At 41.6% G+C, this 16,921-nt stretch overlaps 1 protein-coding gene across 1 annotated transcript in view; it reads left to right on the top strand.

Moving 5' to 3' along the window:
• The first annotated feature begins 292 nt into the window (after positions 1-292).
• Positions 293-16,921, top strand: part of LOC147615585 (uncharacterized) — an 82,305-nt gene continuing 65,676 nt past the window's right edge. The window contains exon 1 of the mRNA XM_086779697.1: positions 293-811. Coding sequence (XP_086635823.1) covers positions 338-811 — 474 coding nt within the window. The 5' untranslated portion in view covers positions 293-337. The remainder of the gene's footprint in view (positions 812-16,921) is intronic.

The raw sequence follows: 16,921 nt of genomic DNA, 5'->3' as shown, positions 1-16,921 counted from the left end.
GCCTCTCCCTTGACGACGAGAGGCCGGTGGTGGCCAGCAGGCGATGGCGACGTCCAAAATAATCCACAGTTAGGGAAGGATTAAGGCAGGCGTCAAGGAACGCCTTTTGAATGCGCGCGCGCTTAGTCGCCAACAAAAGCAGTCATGAGAAAATAATCTGAGGAGGAGGAAGATCTTGCAGGTTGGATCCCACGACGTCCAATAGTGCTGAGCGGGGACCCCCAGCTGGACACAACTTACGCGTCGATATTCTTGCGATCAGCGGCAGCAGCTATAAAATGCAGGTGGTGCGCAAGAAGGAGTGCATCATCTCAGCTATCATCAATATATCATTCACATGGCCAGAAAGCAAGCGTTGCTTCTGCTCCTCATGGTGGGGACGTCCCTACTTCTGAGTGAGGCCGCCCGGGAGGAGCCCGTAGACAAGCCAGACGAGACGGGAGCTGGCTACTACGCTGGTGGTGGTGGTGGCCACAGCAAGTCGGGATCCGAAGGGGGAGGATACGACCATGGCGGAGGGTACGGGGGTGGCGGGGCTGGCCAGGGTGGCAGTGGCTATGGCAGTGGTGGAGGCGGCTACGGCTCTGGCGGTAGTGGCTACGGCCAGGGTGGCTCCGGCTACGGTGGTGGTGACAAGGGAGGCGGCTACGGCAGCGGCGGTAGTGGCTATGGCCAGGGTGGCTCCGGATACGGTGGTGGCGACAAGGGAGGCGGCTACGGAGGGGGCGGCTCTGGCTACGGCGGGGGCGGCTCTGGATATGGTGGTGGCGGAAACGGAGGCGGCCACGGCAACGGTGGCAGTGGCTACGGCACTGGGGGCAGTGGCTACGGTGGGGGCGGCTCCGGCTATGGGGGTGGCGATAAGGGAGGCGGCTACGGCGAGGGGGGCAGTGGCTACGGCGGGGGCGGATCCGGCTACGGGGGTGGCGATAAGGGAGGCGGCTACGGCGGGGGCGGCTCCGGCTACGGAGGTGGCGACAAGGGAGGCGGCTACGGCGACAGCGATGGTAATGGTAATGGCGGATCCGGCTATGGTGGTGGCGACAAGGGAGGCGGCTACAACAACGGAGGTCATGGCTACGGTGGTGGCAGCGATAAAGGAGGTGGCTACGGTAGTGGCGGCATGGGATACGGTGGCTACGGGCACGGAGGTGGTGGGGGTTGGAAAGGAGCTGCAGCCTCTGAAACGGAAGTCGGCCATTGAAGCAAGGTGACGCCGAGGCCCTACGTAGAGTTAGGCTTGCTTGCCTTACTCTGCGCAAGTACTACGATGCAATGCATATACGTCCCAGCTCAAGATCGAGAGCTCTTTATGAAATAAGAATTTGTCATCGTTTTCAAGCTGCCTACGTTATTAACATGCTCATATAAAAAGTGTTGTTATTACGTTATATTAACACCATAGATAAGGTAGACTACTACGCTCATTAGTTTGAGTCTCACGGCTCCCCCCCCCCCCCCCCCCCCCCCAAAAAAAAAAGGTGTAGTTTTTGTTTTTTTTTTCCAACCCAAAGGCAAAGTTTACCCTTGAACTTGAAAATCAATAGAAATCATACAAATATCAAGATTTATAAATAAATAAAATGTACAAAAAAAAATCCTTTAAAATTCTAATCGTCGTGATTTTTGAGTTTTAGTCGAAAAAATGACACTACGAATTGGGTTATGTGAGCACTGGTTTGAGTCTAAGCAACACTAGCTAAACTAAATTCTAATATTTTAAGGAAATCAATAATAGGAAGAGAGAGAGAGAAAGAGAAAAATAATAATTTCATGGCTTTCAAAATGAGAGAAAATACAATCTACTTGTCCATGTTAAGAATGTGTCATTATTAATGTTAATGCCACTTTTTGAAATATTGTTACTTTTGCACTATTATGTCCAAGTCCCAGGGGGGGTTCGAAATTATGTAACCTTTGTGTCGAAATACATATAACATTAGCAATGGAGAGGTATTTTCAAAATCCTTTGTTGTATGTTTTAAGAGGTTGGTACCCTTCTTGTAGATGTGATGCCGATAAAAAGTATTGTATGTTTCAAAAGATCTGTACCCTTCTTGTAGATGTGATGCTAATAAAAAGTATCTCTTATGAATTTTTCTTTTTGGGTTTCAAACCCCTTATATGAATGGACAATTTTTTGAGACCAAGAATTAAAAATAGTCCTATTGTTAAAACCTTGTGCTATTCTACCATTTTTTTTAAATTCGAGATCTATGCGTTGTTTACATTTTTCTAAAGATGAACCCTTGGAGATCTATGCGTTGTGAACATTTCTTTATAGCGGTAGCTGTCCCAATTATAACACATGAACCAGCTCAAGATCAAGAGCACTCTATGTAATCAGAATTGTCATCATTTTGCAAGCTTCCATTTGGCTGGTCATACTTTCGCACGTGTTTTTGCATATAAAAGGTGGTTACATTACTAACATGAGATGAAAGTAATGGCATTAAACTTCAATGCTCTGTCATCCCTAGAAATAAATGAACCTAAAGTAGGTGGTGAGGTTGAGGCCCCAAGTGGGAATAGTAGCTAGGCTACCGAGTCCGAGCCAAGTGGGCTGCTCCATGACCTATGGGGTCCTTGTTTGCGACGACGCGACGACAAAGGAGATGGATATGGGTATTGTGCAAGCTATTTTGTGAGCACCAGTGGCTTGTACCTTACCTTTGCTTGATTTGATATGTATGGTACGTGAATTTGTGCTCGACCTTCCTTTCCGACTGGATCGTGTTGTTGTGGATCATGTGGCCATCGACCTCCCAAAGCACGTGCCAAGTGGGGAGAAGTCGATGGTAATGGCATACCCCAAGAGCTTGGTTGGAAGAAGGCAGGAAAACAATCACTACAAGGGATCAGGCTCATACCCGCACTCCTAGCCATAGAAAATGACTTGTGGGAAAAAAGTAGTGGGCCCGTGTATCAGCACGTGTATCATCGCGGCCAGAGACATGCGTGTAAAAGCGCGTGTATAGACCCAGTCAAATGCGCTGATACGAGGGCTTATACACGCGTTTTATAAGTTTAGCTGCGCTTATACACGCACATTTCACAAAGTATCCGCGTGTATACACGCGACTTTTATAGAGTTAATGTTCTACCTCCAGATGGCATGAACAGGTACAGTAATGTTTTTCAATCTTGTTTTGTGTAGTCTCTAATTGGATTAAAGACCACATAGAGCAATCCCTTGTGTAGGTACTCCATTTTTTCCGACTACCATATTGTACCCATCTTAAGATCAATCATCTTCTTGATCCCATGCATATTTTCAAGAATGTGGGATCTGGTATTTGGGAACATGTTATTGGTAAACGAGACAATGTTAGCGTACGGGAGGACTTGCGGGTCGCAGGACGTATGCGCCAAGCTTGGCCACCTCTATTGCGCCTCAAGGAAAAGGACAGAACATTGATTGATGATCTCAATTTCACTTGCATCCTTAATAGTGATGTGATGAGCAGATGGGTTACAAGATATGAGAATGCAAAGACAAAAAGGCAAGCAGAAAGAGCTCTCTTTCGGAGGCAACATGGCTCTCATAAGGCGCACCCTAAGCATCTAGCAACACTTCCGAATGATATCCATGTTGATTGGTTGCATGAGGAAATGGAGAGAGCAGAGAGCAGCGAGGGGCTGCATATCACAGCGGAAGAATGGGAGTATGCACGAGGATGCATGTTAAAGGTACATAGAACTAATGTTTTGCATTAGTTGTAAGTGACTTGCTTTTAATATTTACTCACGCGAGGATGCATGTTAAAGGTACATAGAACTAATGTTTTGCATTAGTTGTAAGTGATTTGCTTCTAATATTTACTCACATTGCTTATACAAATATTGCTTCTATTTTGGTCCAATGCACTATGTTCAATGCTATATGGTGTGAAGGCAAGCATTTTTGAACACAAAGAATTGATGAAAAGAGGAATACACAAGATTGCGGCGTCATTAGTAGCTTTGAGGGAGCCAATGGAAAAATGGATGATTATTGTGGCACAATCCAAGACATATTTAGGCTTGACTTTCGTCGCTTCTTTGTGTATGTTTTGGATGTCAAATGGAAAATGAACGTGGTGGAAAGAAAAAGGGCCTAATACAACGATAAAACGCCATGCAAGTGGCTAGGTAACTATTGACTCTACAAAGTTTTGGCAAACAAAGAAAGATAGGCTCGTATTGCCACAACAATGTGAGCCGGTATGCATTTTTTTACTAATGTGTTTCATTTACATATATATCTAAGCTCACGTACCCCTTGACTTTTGATATGCTAATTAATTACTGCAGTATGTGTATTTGAGTAGGTTATCTATCTGCTAATGGTGCATGATATTAAATGGTGGTACGTCATCCCTATTGCACCACATTCCAAAGTGATATATAATACATTCATGTTGGAATTAGGTTTGCAAGAAAGCACACAAAGCTTGGAGAAAAAGGAGCAAGGATGCACACAACACAAAGTGTATTAGATTGTGTCAATGTACAAAAGATAAGTTAGTCCTAGAAGGATGGGCGTATATACAAGCCGGGGGAAAAAACCTCCTAAAGAGGGAAAAAGTGCCCCGGCGGTCCTAAGTGTGTTCACACACATCACTGCCTATATATATATGGCAACAAATCCCCCCTGGGAGTCATGGTGTGAACGAGAGCTGGCACTCATGTATAGGGGAGTGCCATGCCCGAAGTAGATCAGTCCACAAAGGAGAGCAAGCCCAAAGCTTTGCGGAAAGCTTCAAACTTCTCACGAGGAAGCGCCTTTGTGAAAAGATCGGCGAGGTTGTCCTGTGTTGGCACATAGGCCAAGCCAATCTCTCCTGCTGAGAGTCTCTCCCTGACATAGTGATAATGCACCTCAATGTGCTTTGTGCGAGCATGAAAAACTGGGTTTCTCGCAACTGCCAATGCGCTCTGACTGTCAGTGAAGATAGAGGTGGCAGACTCCTGTCCAACACCCAAGTCAGTCTCATAAGCCGTCTGAGCCACACACACTCAACCTATAGCTGTGAAAGCTGCCCTGTACTCAGCTTCACAACTAGAAGTGGCCACAGTAGGTTGCTTCTTGCTCAACCAAGATATGCATGAGCTACCGAGCATGAAACAAAACCACTTGTGGACACTCTTGTGTCATAGCAACCAGCCCAACCTGAGTCCGAAAAAGCATGTAAATCTGGCAGCAACGATCCCCCCTTGGGATAAAACAACCCAAGATGTATGGTGCCACTCAAGTAGCAAAAGATGCGTTTAACTGCCTTCCAATGCTAAGACCCTGGGCTATGTATAAACCTGCTCACCTGTGAGACTGCAAACTGAATGTCCGGCCTCATAATGCATACATAAATGAGGCAACCAACAGCTGTGTGATAGAGTGTGACATCAAAGTGATCTCCAGCATCATGAAGACTCAACTTCAAACCTGTCTCCATTGGAGTAGCAATAGGCTTGCAATCTTCAAGGCCAAATCTCCGCAACAATGTCTCAATATACTTTGTCTGACACAAAGCAATACCTCCATCACACTGCTTAAATTGTATTCCCAAATAATGATGCAAATGCCCCAAATCTGACATCTCAAAAGAGGCATTCAAATCAGCCTTAAAATTAGCAATATGACTCTCATTTGGTCCTGTGAGCAGCATGTCATTGACATAGAGAGCAATGATTAGATGTACACCATCCACACGTTTAACATACAAAGTGCTTTCTGTTGGACTATTCTGAAACCCATGTGCAGTCAAATATGCATGTATCTTTTCATACCAAGCTCGTGGAGCTTGCTTTAAACCATATAAAGCCTTTTTCAGCCTGCACACTTTGTTTTCCTGCCCTCTTTGAACAAAACCACGAGGCTGCGATACATACACCTCCTCATGCAAATCTCCATTCAAGAACGCAGTCTTATGTCCAGCTGATGTACATTTGAACCATTATAAGCTGCCAATGCACAAATGCTACAAATGGTAGTTATACGACAAGTGGGAGCAAAGGTCTCATCAAAATCAATGCCCTTTTCTTGAGCATAACCCTTTGCAACAAGTCTGGCCTTATAGCGATCAACACTGCCATCTGGCTTTTGTTTCAACTTAAAAACCCACTTACATCCAATGGCCTTTTTACCAATAGGCAAATTACACAAAGACCATGTACCATTCTTGATTATAGCATCATATTCACTTTGCATTGCAGCCAACCAATTTTCTGATTTTTGTGCCTCATCAAATGAAAGAGGTTCTTCCTCTTCACACATACTAGACATAGCCAAAGCATAACAATCTGATGCATAAGAGGCATGCTGAGAACCTGAACAAGTATGACTAGATATAGGTGCATCAATTTTACTATCATGCAAGGTTTGCACCAGCCATTTAGGCATACCTCTAGCCTGCTCATTTTTAGCCCTATCCTCAGAAATTACATCCTGTAAATCTGCATCAAAAATGGGATGATCTATTATGTCATTTGAAATCTGCATAGGCTGAATATTTGCCTCATTAGGACTTACATTTGAATTCCCACCTGTAAACAGAGACAACAATGTATCAAATACATCCCGTGAGCTCACACCCGTCTCTTTGGTACATGATAACAAAGGCTGCAGAGCATCTTCCACAAAAACAACATCTCGACTAATCAAGATACGCTTTGACTGCGGATGATACAATCTGTAACCCTTGCTCTCAGCACTATAACCAACAAAAACGCATTTGACAGCCTTATCATCCAATTTTCTGCGTTGTTGCACAGGCACTAAAGCATAGGCCAAGCAACCAAAGACACGCAAGTGACCAATAGAAGGCTTCCTACCATGCCAAGCTTCGTATGGAGTAATAGACTGTAAGGCCTTAGTGGGACACCTGTTGAGTACATATGCAGCACACATGACAGCCTCAAGCCAAAACGCATGTAGCAAAGCTTGGCTCTTGACCATACATCGTGCCATCTCCATAAGTGACCTATTTTTCCTCTCAGCAACACCATTTTGCTGAGGGGTATATGGCACTGTACATTGGTGTTTTATCCCACGACTAGCTAGAAATGCATCAAACTCTTTAGACAAGTACTCTCCCCCTCGATCAGAACGGAGGGTGCCCACCACAGTACAATTGGATACATTTTCAACCATAAGAAAAAACTCTTTGAAGCACAAAAACACTTCGGACTTTGCCTTCAGTGGATATACCCATGCATGCCTCGAGTAATCATCAATGAAAGTCACGAAGTACAAGTGTTTACCAAATGATGGAGTTTGCATAGGCCCACATACATCACTATGTACAAGTTGCAATTTGCGAGTGGCCCGCACAGAACCATCCTTTGGAAACGCAGAACGCTGCATTTTACCCAAAATACAGCCTTCACAAACATGTTTCAATGGTGCCTCAAGAGGGGGCAATGAAGCAACCATATTAAATTTCTGCAAACGCAGCAAACTAGCAAAGTTCAGATGACCAAAACGAGCATGCCATAGTTTTGCATCTGAAACTGCCTTTTCATCAGAAACTGCATTTGCTGAATCTTCCACACACTTGTCATAAGAATTGAGCCTATACAGCCCACGAAACAAGGTGACAGATACAATAATCGTATCACCAGAAGTCAAATCATGAACAGTACATCTGTCATCCACAAATTTGACTACAAATCCAAGTCTAGCAAGCGTAGAGACAGACAATAGATTCTTCTGGAACGAATATGTGGGGTGATGTTACATTTGATAGAAAGTGCAATCAAGGCATGAGCCTGTGCATCTTTACCATCCCAACGAGCTTGTTCAGCAGTGGGTAAAACAGCAGCAATAGTAGAGCTGCTAGAACCTGCAACATCCTCAACAGATCCTACATCCACAGAACCTGGACGTACATCCATACCCTGCACAATGTTCCACACTCCTTTTGCAACCAAAACATGCTGCATCATGTATGCCCAAAGTGGGTAGTTGCTGTCTCCATCCAATTTGTCAGCAGCAGCAGATAACATGCGAAATACATCATTGTTGTTATCAGCCATGGCCACTGACTGAAACTGATGCAAAAGCTACCTGTAATGAAGCAAAGACTGAACAGAAAACAACTCGTGCTATGTAGCACAGTCCACAATAGAGTACGTATGCTTGTTTTGCAGAAAATTGCACTGTCGAAATTTCTGTAGAAAATGACGAAAACACCTGTGCAGAACTTGAAATGCAAAAAGGGAGCCCAAAACGACCTCAGATGCGATTTCTGAGAACATAAAGCCCTACGGGTTTTTTTTGCAGAGTATAGGGACCTGGAAGCGCTCGTGAAAGCTCACCTCAATCGGAGAACGTGAGTCGAAGGGTGCTGGCGGCGTAGCCCTGGGAGCCGATGCCTGCTCTGATACCAATTGTTGGAATTAGGGTTGCAGGAAAGCACACAAAGCTTGGAGAAGAAGGAGCAAGAATGCACACAACACAAAGTGTATTAGATTGTGTCAATGTACAAAAGATAAGTTAGCCCTAGAAGGATGGGCGTATATACAAGCTGGGGAAAAAAAAGATAAGTTAGCCCTAGAAGGATGGGCGTATATACAAGCTGGGGAAAAAAACCTCCTAAAGAGGGAAAAAGTGCCCCGGCGGTCCTAAGTGTGTTCACACACATCACTGCCTATATATATATGGCAACAATTCACTGATATAGAGCATATGGAGGATGTAGCAAGCCGCAATGAAGACGATGTCGAACATGTCAATAAAGATGTTGTGATCGATGATCATGAAATAAGAGATGATCATGATAATGAGGATGAGCGTGCCATTTCTCATGATCATGAGGATGACCCTACCATTGAGGATGATGGTGATGTTGATGAGGATGATCAGGGCATCGGTACCATTATCAATGGACAGAATATCGATAGTGGAATAAATTTAATCGTAGCCTTACAAATTGATCAAATGGATATTGATGTTGATCATTTGGCAAGGATGGATCTTATTGAAGATGAGATCAAACCCTAACCAATCCATCACTGTATCGTTCTAAATTGATGACATTTCTATTGTATATGTTGTCTTTTAATTATCATCTCATGATTTATTTTTGAATATATTACATTGTTGTAAATGCATGTAGTGGGATTATGTAATGATATATACTGTAATGTACTATGAGATGGTTTAAAGAAAATGGTTTTTAATTTTGTAAAGGAATGGAGATTTTCCTAATAAAGTTCTCTGTTATCGCGTGTAATAAAGCGTGTATAATTGCGCATATATACACGCACTGGTACACGCGTTTCTGAAACCAGTATACATGCCAATGTAGATGCCAATATACATGCAAATGTAGATGCGAATATACACGCGCTCGATACTACTCATATACATGCGCGACCATACATGCGCCCGTAACTTATCGCGTGTATTGAGCGCGTGTATGTGAGCGCGTGTATGGCAGCAGTGTCTTGTAGTGAATTGGCAAGATTTTAGCTAGCTGTAGAGGAAACAGTGGGAAATGAGAGGGGCCCTTTCCTTTTATAGTATTTTACTTAGGAACGTGCATACGCAATGGGTACACACGTTCGCACGCCAATCTCAAGAACGTGCATATGCAAAATGACATACATATGTTTGGAGCTCCATACATACATGCTGAGGTGTGAAGATGCGTGCGAGATGGAAACGTACATGTGCAGATGGAAACGTGCATGTATAGATGGAAATATACGTGTGCAGATGTGAACATGCATGTATAGATGAAAATACACGTGTGCAGATGTGAACATGCATGCATGCGCATCTTGTACCTTCTTTGTGGTGGTTGTATTCTAATTACTGGCTCGGTGATGGGATGTAGCATGGGCCAAGTTATCACCCACCATGGTCCCCCATCCTGAGATAAAGGAGATGGCTATGGTAGTGGACGTTGGAAAGGAGTTGCCTCTAAAACGAAGTCCATGGAAGTCGGCCATTGAAGCAAGATAACGCCCCTGTGTATGGTAGAGTTAGGCATGCTGCATGGACGGTGCAAGTGCTATGATGCAATGCATATATAAGAGATCTTTATGGAATAAGAGTTTGTCATCGTTTTCAAGCTTCCATTGTTTGCGCCTACATTATTAACATGCTCATATAAAAAGTGTTGTTATGTTATTAACACTAGATAAAAGTAGACTTAAAGTACTAGCACTCACTTAAACGCTCTTTCATGCAGTAGTTTGAGTCAGTGCTCCAAAAAAAAAGTTTTTTTTTAAACCTTAAAATTAAAAGCAATGTTTAGGCTTCAACTTTAAAAACATTAGAAATCATACAAATATAGTAAAATGTATAAATTTCGTCCCTTAAAAGTCTAATTGGGATTTCTAAATTCTAGTCGAAAAAATTACACTACAAACCAGGTTATGTGAGCACACTGGTTTGAGTCTACGCAACCCTAACTAAAGTAAGTTCTAATATTTTAGGAAAATTGATATATATATATATATATATATATATATATATATATATAGAGAGAGAGAGAGAGAGAGAGAGAGAGAGAGAGAGAGAGAGAGAATATATAGATATATATATATATAGAGAGAGAGAGAGAGAGAGAGTGAATATATATATATATACATATATATATATATATATAGAGAGAGAGAGAGGGAGGGAGAGAGAGATAATTTTAAGGCTTTCAAAATGAGAGAAAATACAATTCACATACCCATGTTAAGAATGTGTCATTATTAATTTGTTAATGCCACTTTTTGAAATATTGTTACTTTAGCACTGTTATGTCTAAATCCTAGGGGCTTCGAAATTATATAACTACACATATAACATTAGCAATCGAGAGGCATTTTTAAAATCATTTGTTGTATGTTTTTAAAGATAGGTACACTTGTTGTAGATGTGATGCTAATAAAAAGTCTCTTATGAATTTTTAAGTTCCCCATCAATATCATCATTCACATTTTGAGGCCATGTTTTAATAACATATTTATGAAACCAAAATAAAGAATCCCATATAAGGTTGTCACATTTCTATAGGAAGAATGACCACTTCTCTATAATGTGCTGTAATAAATTTTAAATTAATCAGTGGCTAATAATTAAGATCTTGACCTAGTACTCAAGAGAACAATGGCATTCTCAAGCCACATCCTAGGCCTTGGGAAATCACATGGACCTAGGTATAAATTAACCTCTAGAAGGAATCAAGTTTTATCTTGATGGTGGGTACATCAATCATGGGGGTAACTTGGTCACAACCCAAGACAAATAACTAGGGTGAAAACGTCATTTTGTATCATTTCATCAATCAACGCAAATCCTTGCCAAAACAAATCACTTAGCTTCCTTTTCAATAAAAAACCAGTTTAGACTATGATTCCAAGTAGTGAACTAAAAAGATTTTGAGTCAAGATTGACTTACTTGTGCAGTATCAGATAGAAATGAAGATGGACAACCTAAATGCAAGTAGTAGCTACATTCACATTGTGTGTTGCCTGACCATATTCTACCTTTTACCACATCTTCTCACATCATCCAACATCGTACTTGTACTAGTGATGCCAGTTCTATACTCTTCTTGGTTCTCCTACCTTTAACAACACTCCCATCATGACTTTTCATCAACCAATAGTCATCGAAAGATGGATAAGATTTTCACATCAGTCTCACTTATGGATTGCTTGAGTCGCTCATGCATTAATTTGGGGATTAGAAGATTGCATAAAAGATGGAATTAAAGAGGTAGAGGTAAAAGGGGATTCACAAATGAAAGGAGAATATAAGGCAAGGAGTCCCAATCTCCAAGAATTGTATAAAAGGGCAATGGAGTTAAAAGAAGCTTTTGAGTTTTGTAAATTTGTGCATGTTAGCAGGAAGGATAATCAAAAGACTGATGAATTGGCTACTAAAACTTTGACTTCTTTCAAAGTAGCTATTCTTGCATTAATGGATATAGGTTGGCCTGAGCTCCAAGATGTTCAACACTATTTAGATACAGGTTACTTCCCTCTTGAATTGAATCCTCAACAGAAGCAAAGGCTCACAAGGAAAGCTCATCCTTACAAAATTCTAGGGGATGTTCTTTACAAGCAAGGTAAGGATAAGATTCTTAGGAGGGTAGTGAGCCTGGAAGAATCTAAAAGGATTATGGAATTATGTCATGAATGTTCAGGTCACTTTGCCTCAGCCAGCACAACTCGGAGGATCCTTAACACAGGGTATTATTGGCCTCGACTCAGCAAAGATGTCTATGAGTGGTGCAGAAGCTGTGAAGTATGCCAAGCGTATGGGCATAAGCAATTGGTTCCCGGACCCTTAAACCCTATCCCGGTATATGGTCCATTTGAAAGGTGGGAATTAGATTTTGGGGGCCCACTTCCTCGTTCCTCACACATGGGAAGTATTACATATTGGTGGCCACAGATTATGCAACAAGGTGGGCAGAAGCAAAGGCCATGGTCAATAATAAAGCAGTGGTTGTGGCATCCTTTCTCAGGGAATACATATGTGCCCGATTTGGGTGTCCACTAGAAATCCTTACAGATGGGGGGAGGTCTTTCAAGAATGACTTGATTGAAGTTTTGGTGCAGAAATTAAAAATGAAGCATGCTATGTCAACTCCCTATTATCCCCAATGTAATGGTTTAGTAGAAAAAACTAATGGACTGCTTTGTGGATCTTTGTCTAAGCTAGTGGATACTATGAAGAGAAAGTGGGATGTGCATTTGCCGGAGGTCCTATGGGCCTATAGGACAACTCACAAACTCTCTCTTGGTTTCACACCTTTTCAGTTAGTTTATGAAATGGAGGCTATTTTGCCAATAGAATTGAAAATCACAAGCCTTCGTACATCTTTTGCACGCTTGAATAATGAAGAAGAAACACATGCCCAACGCCTAGCACAATTGGAGGACTTGGATGAGAGGCGACTTCAAGCATTTCAAAATTTGGAGGCTGCACAACAACGGCGCAAGGCAAGGCATGACACTCTCACAAAGAAGAAGAAGAAACTGGAACTCAAGCAAGGAAGCTTAGTCATGAGGTATGATGGCCGTGTGGAGAAACGGCTAGATAAGAAGCTTCTTTGACACTGGGAAGGCCCCTTCAGGATAAAGAAAAAGTTCAAAAATAACACCTATCTTCTAGAGGATGCAAGTGGCTAGGAGGTTCCCGGACGTGCCAATGAGTACCGGCTAAAGATATTCTACCCTCGAGCACCATGGCCAGCAGATCCCCAAGACAAGCATGGAGGATCTGCTTGGGGGGGGGGGAAAGATGTGACATGAAAAATTGATATCTTTCGTTTTCAATTATGTGCATATTTTGATGGTTTCTCAATGGTAGTAAGGTGGAAGCTTGTCCAAGAATATTGCGACGCCCACAATGGAATAATGACGTGGTGATACGACGGCTTGGCGGCTACCCTGATAACAACATTCTATCTTCAAATATAATGGTTTTGCTTGATTTAGGGTGCACACATTGTAAATGCCACAAGTATGCTTGATAAATACTTTGGTATGGTAGATAGACTAGTGATGTGGAAAATAAAAGTGGGCCTTCATGCTCACATGGATTTTAATTGTATTATTAATATGGTATTCACCATAAGGCTACAAGTTGGGGAGTGTGGAAGGCATGTGGAGGAGTGTGTGTGTAGGTGCATAATTGGGAAAGATTCTTCTAGAATGCCTACATGATGGAAGAGGAGAATTCCGCCATGTGTAAGTGGGATCTCCACCTACATGCCACTTAGACTTGGCTATTATCTCATCACACTTTCAAAGTCAAAAAGTCTTCAATTTAATAATCAATAGAAGACTTAGCCTAAGAGGACAATTGATGGTGACATCTACCCTTATTCTTCTAGAATGCCTACATGATGGAAGAGGAGAATTCCGCCATGTGTAAGTGGGATCTCCACCTACATGCCAATTAGACTTGGCTATTATCTCATCACACTTTCAAAATCAAAAAGTCTTCAATTTAATAATCAATAGAAGACTTAGCCTAAGAGGACAATTGATGGTGACATCTACCCTTATGTCACTGAAGGGTTGAAGATTTTTATGTTGTAATTTGTAAAAATGGAAGAGAGGGTGATTCTCCACCTATAAAAGGAGCCCTCCTCTCCCTTTCAAATCCAGGAATGTGCCTCCTCAATTGAGCATTTTGTGTCATTGCCATTCTCTTATCTTTCAAACCCCTATTCAAACACTCTCTTTACATGTGAATGTCTCATTTAGCATTAGCTCCTCATGCTTAACCCAATTTTGGACCTCTTTGATGATTCATGATAAGTGGGATAAGGAGTTATTATCTTGGTGGGCCTGTGACTTCTCAAGGTAGCCCTTGCCTTATTGCCGCCCTCCTTTGGAGGTACTAATGGTTTTAGCGGTAATGAGCATGCGAAAAGACTTTGGGGACCATAGGTAAATCTTTACGATTGCCCGCTGAGCAATGTTAACCCTTACCCTCTAGCTTGAATCATGAAGGAGATGAAAGGCAAGAGGCTATGTGAAAATTGAGGTTTCATGCAAAGAGAGGGAAGTGCAGTTTTTGTGATCCAATACCCAATTTTCAACCGGTAATTACTCATCACTCGGGTGTTGGTTTCTTAAATTGATCATATGGCTAGGAAGCTCTTTATATACTCTTTCCACTCATGTAACTAATTTCTTAATCCCTTACTTCATTGATGATCAGAATTTCTCCCAAAGTTGCTAACTTTTAGGCAGTTTTATAGTCTTGTAGTAAAATGCTCATAACTTTTCGCTCGGTTGTCCGTTTTTGAAAGTTTTTATATGGGCGCAAAGCTCTCTTCAAGCTCTACACACTTAGGTAATCCTTTTTTGCATAGCCTATATGGATTTAAAACTGTAATTCTCTGTGTATCTCTGTTTTTATAGAATTTTGGCCATTCTTTCTTCTTAATAATGATTAATTTCTCTTAATCTCTTATCAAAAAGCCAATCCCATGTGTCATATCCTCTTGTAAGTGATTGCTATATTCATTTGCTTTAATATGTTCGACCAAATCGCCCAATTCGAACAGATGAACCTTACCAATATTCCCCGTATGTTTCCGTTCACATAATCCTGAGTCGGAAGATTTTCTTCCAACAAAGAATCTCCCTCTTGTTTGGAGCTACAAGACTGGCAGAAATTCTTGCTTCTCCGGAGCCTTTCATCTTCCCTTCCATGAATTATGATCTCACCTTTGATGTGTATATCTTTATCTTAATCTAGGGAGAGAAAGGGAGGTGAGGAGGCTGTGAGGTTTCATACAAGTGTGTTTTGATTCTAAGAAGTGACTGAAGTCCAAACCCTAACTTCGTGTCACAGTAGGAAAGGGTAGCTACGGTGAAAGAATGATCTATGCAGCGTGGTTCTCCCGAAAGCGTAACATGCGGGTGTTAAGGGCCCCTAACTTCGATATAGAAGTAGTGGTCAGAAACTGGTGAAGTGGCCCCTATAAAGGGATATCAAAGTCAGCCCGTATGTGTGCATATGCTGGGCATGTCATAATCATGTGCTCCTCTGATTCTACACGCTGTAGTCCACACAGCTTGCATAACCTCGTCTCTCATGCCTGTCCACTCCATGCACCTGTCTCGATCAATAAAGTGTGTGATCAAGTTCAAAGTCATGCAATACTCCATCTAAATACCACTGAGAGAAGGGCTTGGGGGAGAGAGAGAGAGAGAGAGAGAGAGAGAGAGAGAGAGAGAGAGAGAGAATCTTTTAGTTGTTGAGTCAGACAGAGAGGAGATGTGATAGTAATCAATGAAGAAAACAGTTTTTGGGTGGGTTTGCTATAAAATATAAATTTTAAATTGCTAGCCTATCTAGAAATTTAAATTTAAATTAAACTTTTTATGTTTTATGCATTGAAAAGTGAAAAATTAAAAAACGTAAGTTTTCCTTGTCTTTTAATGACTATTGATTTAGAATTTGTGGGAACTTCAAAAACGCAATGAAAGTGTATTAAACGAGATTGTCTTTTAATGACTATTGATATGAAATTTAGAGGGAACTTCAAAAAAGCAATGAAAGTGCATTAAATGTGATTGAAAGTTATTTTGAGACAATTATTTTGAATTGTAAGAAAAAATATTTTTGGGGCCCCTATATGGATGAGATTGATGATGTTTCGAGAGTTTTAGTGGCTAGAAAGAGAATCCTAGAGTGAAAATCCTACAAGGAAAACTAGAGAGATCCCCTAATTTTAGGGCCAAAAGTAGGCTTCATTATGACTATCTCCTTAAACCTCAAAAAAATTAGTCTTAATTCCTTAAAATTAGGGATTCTCACAGGGCCCTTTTTATGCTCAAATGCCCCCTAATGCATAGGGCAACTGTTGGGGAGCAATGTACAGTGGGTTTGCCATGAAAAGTCTTTAATAAAAAAGGGACCCTGGTTGTCTTAGTCCTAGTGCTCCATTTGACTCTAAATAATCAACTTCTCATCCCTTCTATGAAATCAAAATTTAGCGCATTTAGCTCACCTAGTTGGAACCATCTTTGTTTACCTCTAAACCACAAGTTACCCAAACATCAAATCCTTTTTTTGGAAAGTTTGTGAGCTTGGACATGTACCACTATGGGAATATAGTTCTTCATGATTTCAGATAACCAGAATGACTCGTAGTGGAGAATGCTCCCAAATTTCCTTAAGTTACTATAGTGAAGGAGAGCTCTTCTTTTGCTTCTATTCTAGGATTTCCACATCACCTTCACAAAGGAGGCTTCCCAGAGTCCGGTGGCTTGATTACACAGACTGTAGAAGATGGTCATTTGCAAGACCTCATATCATGGGCAATCTGCCACTCTGAAGCTACAAATCTGCATATTATGCATAATGGCACATTCCTCAATGTCCCTGTAGTATTATAAGCTTTGTATAACCCATTTTGATGCCATCGTATTTGCAACATCTAATGTGAATAGATGTGAATGTGATGT

Source organism: Cibotium barometz, chromosome 40, assembly GCF_041138505.1.
Source record: "Cibotium barometz isolate CiBa-2024 chromosome 40, ASM4113850v1, whole genome shotgun sequence".
Taxonomy (NCBI): Eukaryota; Viridiplantae; Streptophyta; class Polypodiopsida; order Cyatheales; family Cibotiaceae; genus Cibotium; species Cibotium barometz.
Note: the sequence above shows the minus strand (reverse complement) of the source record. Positions and strands in the feature narration are given on the sequence as shown.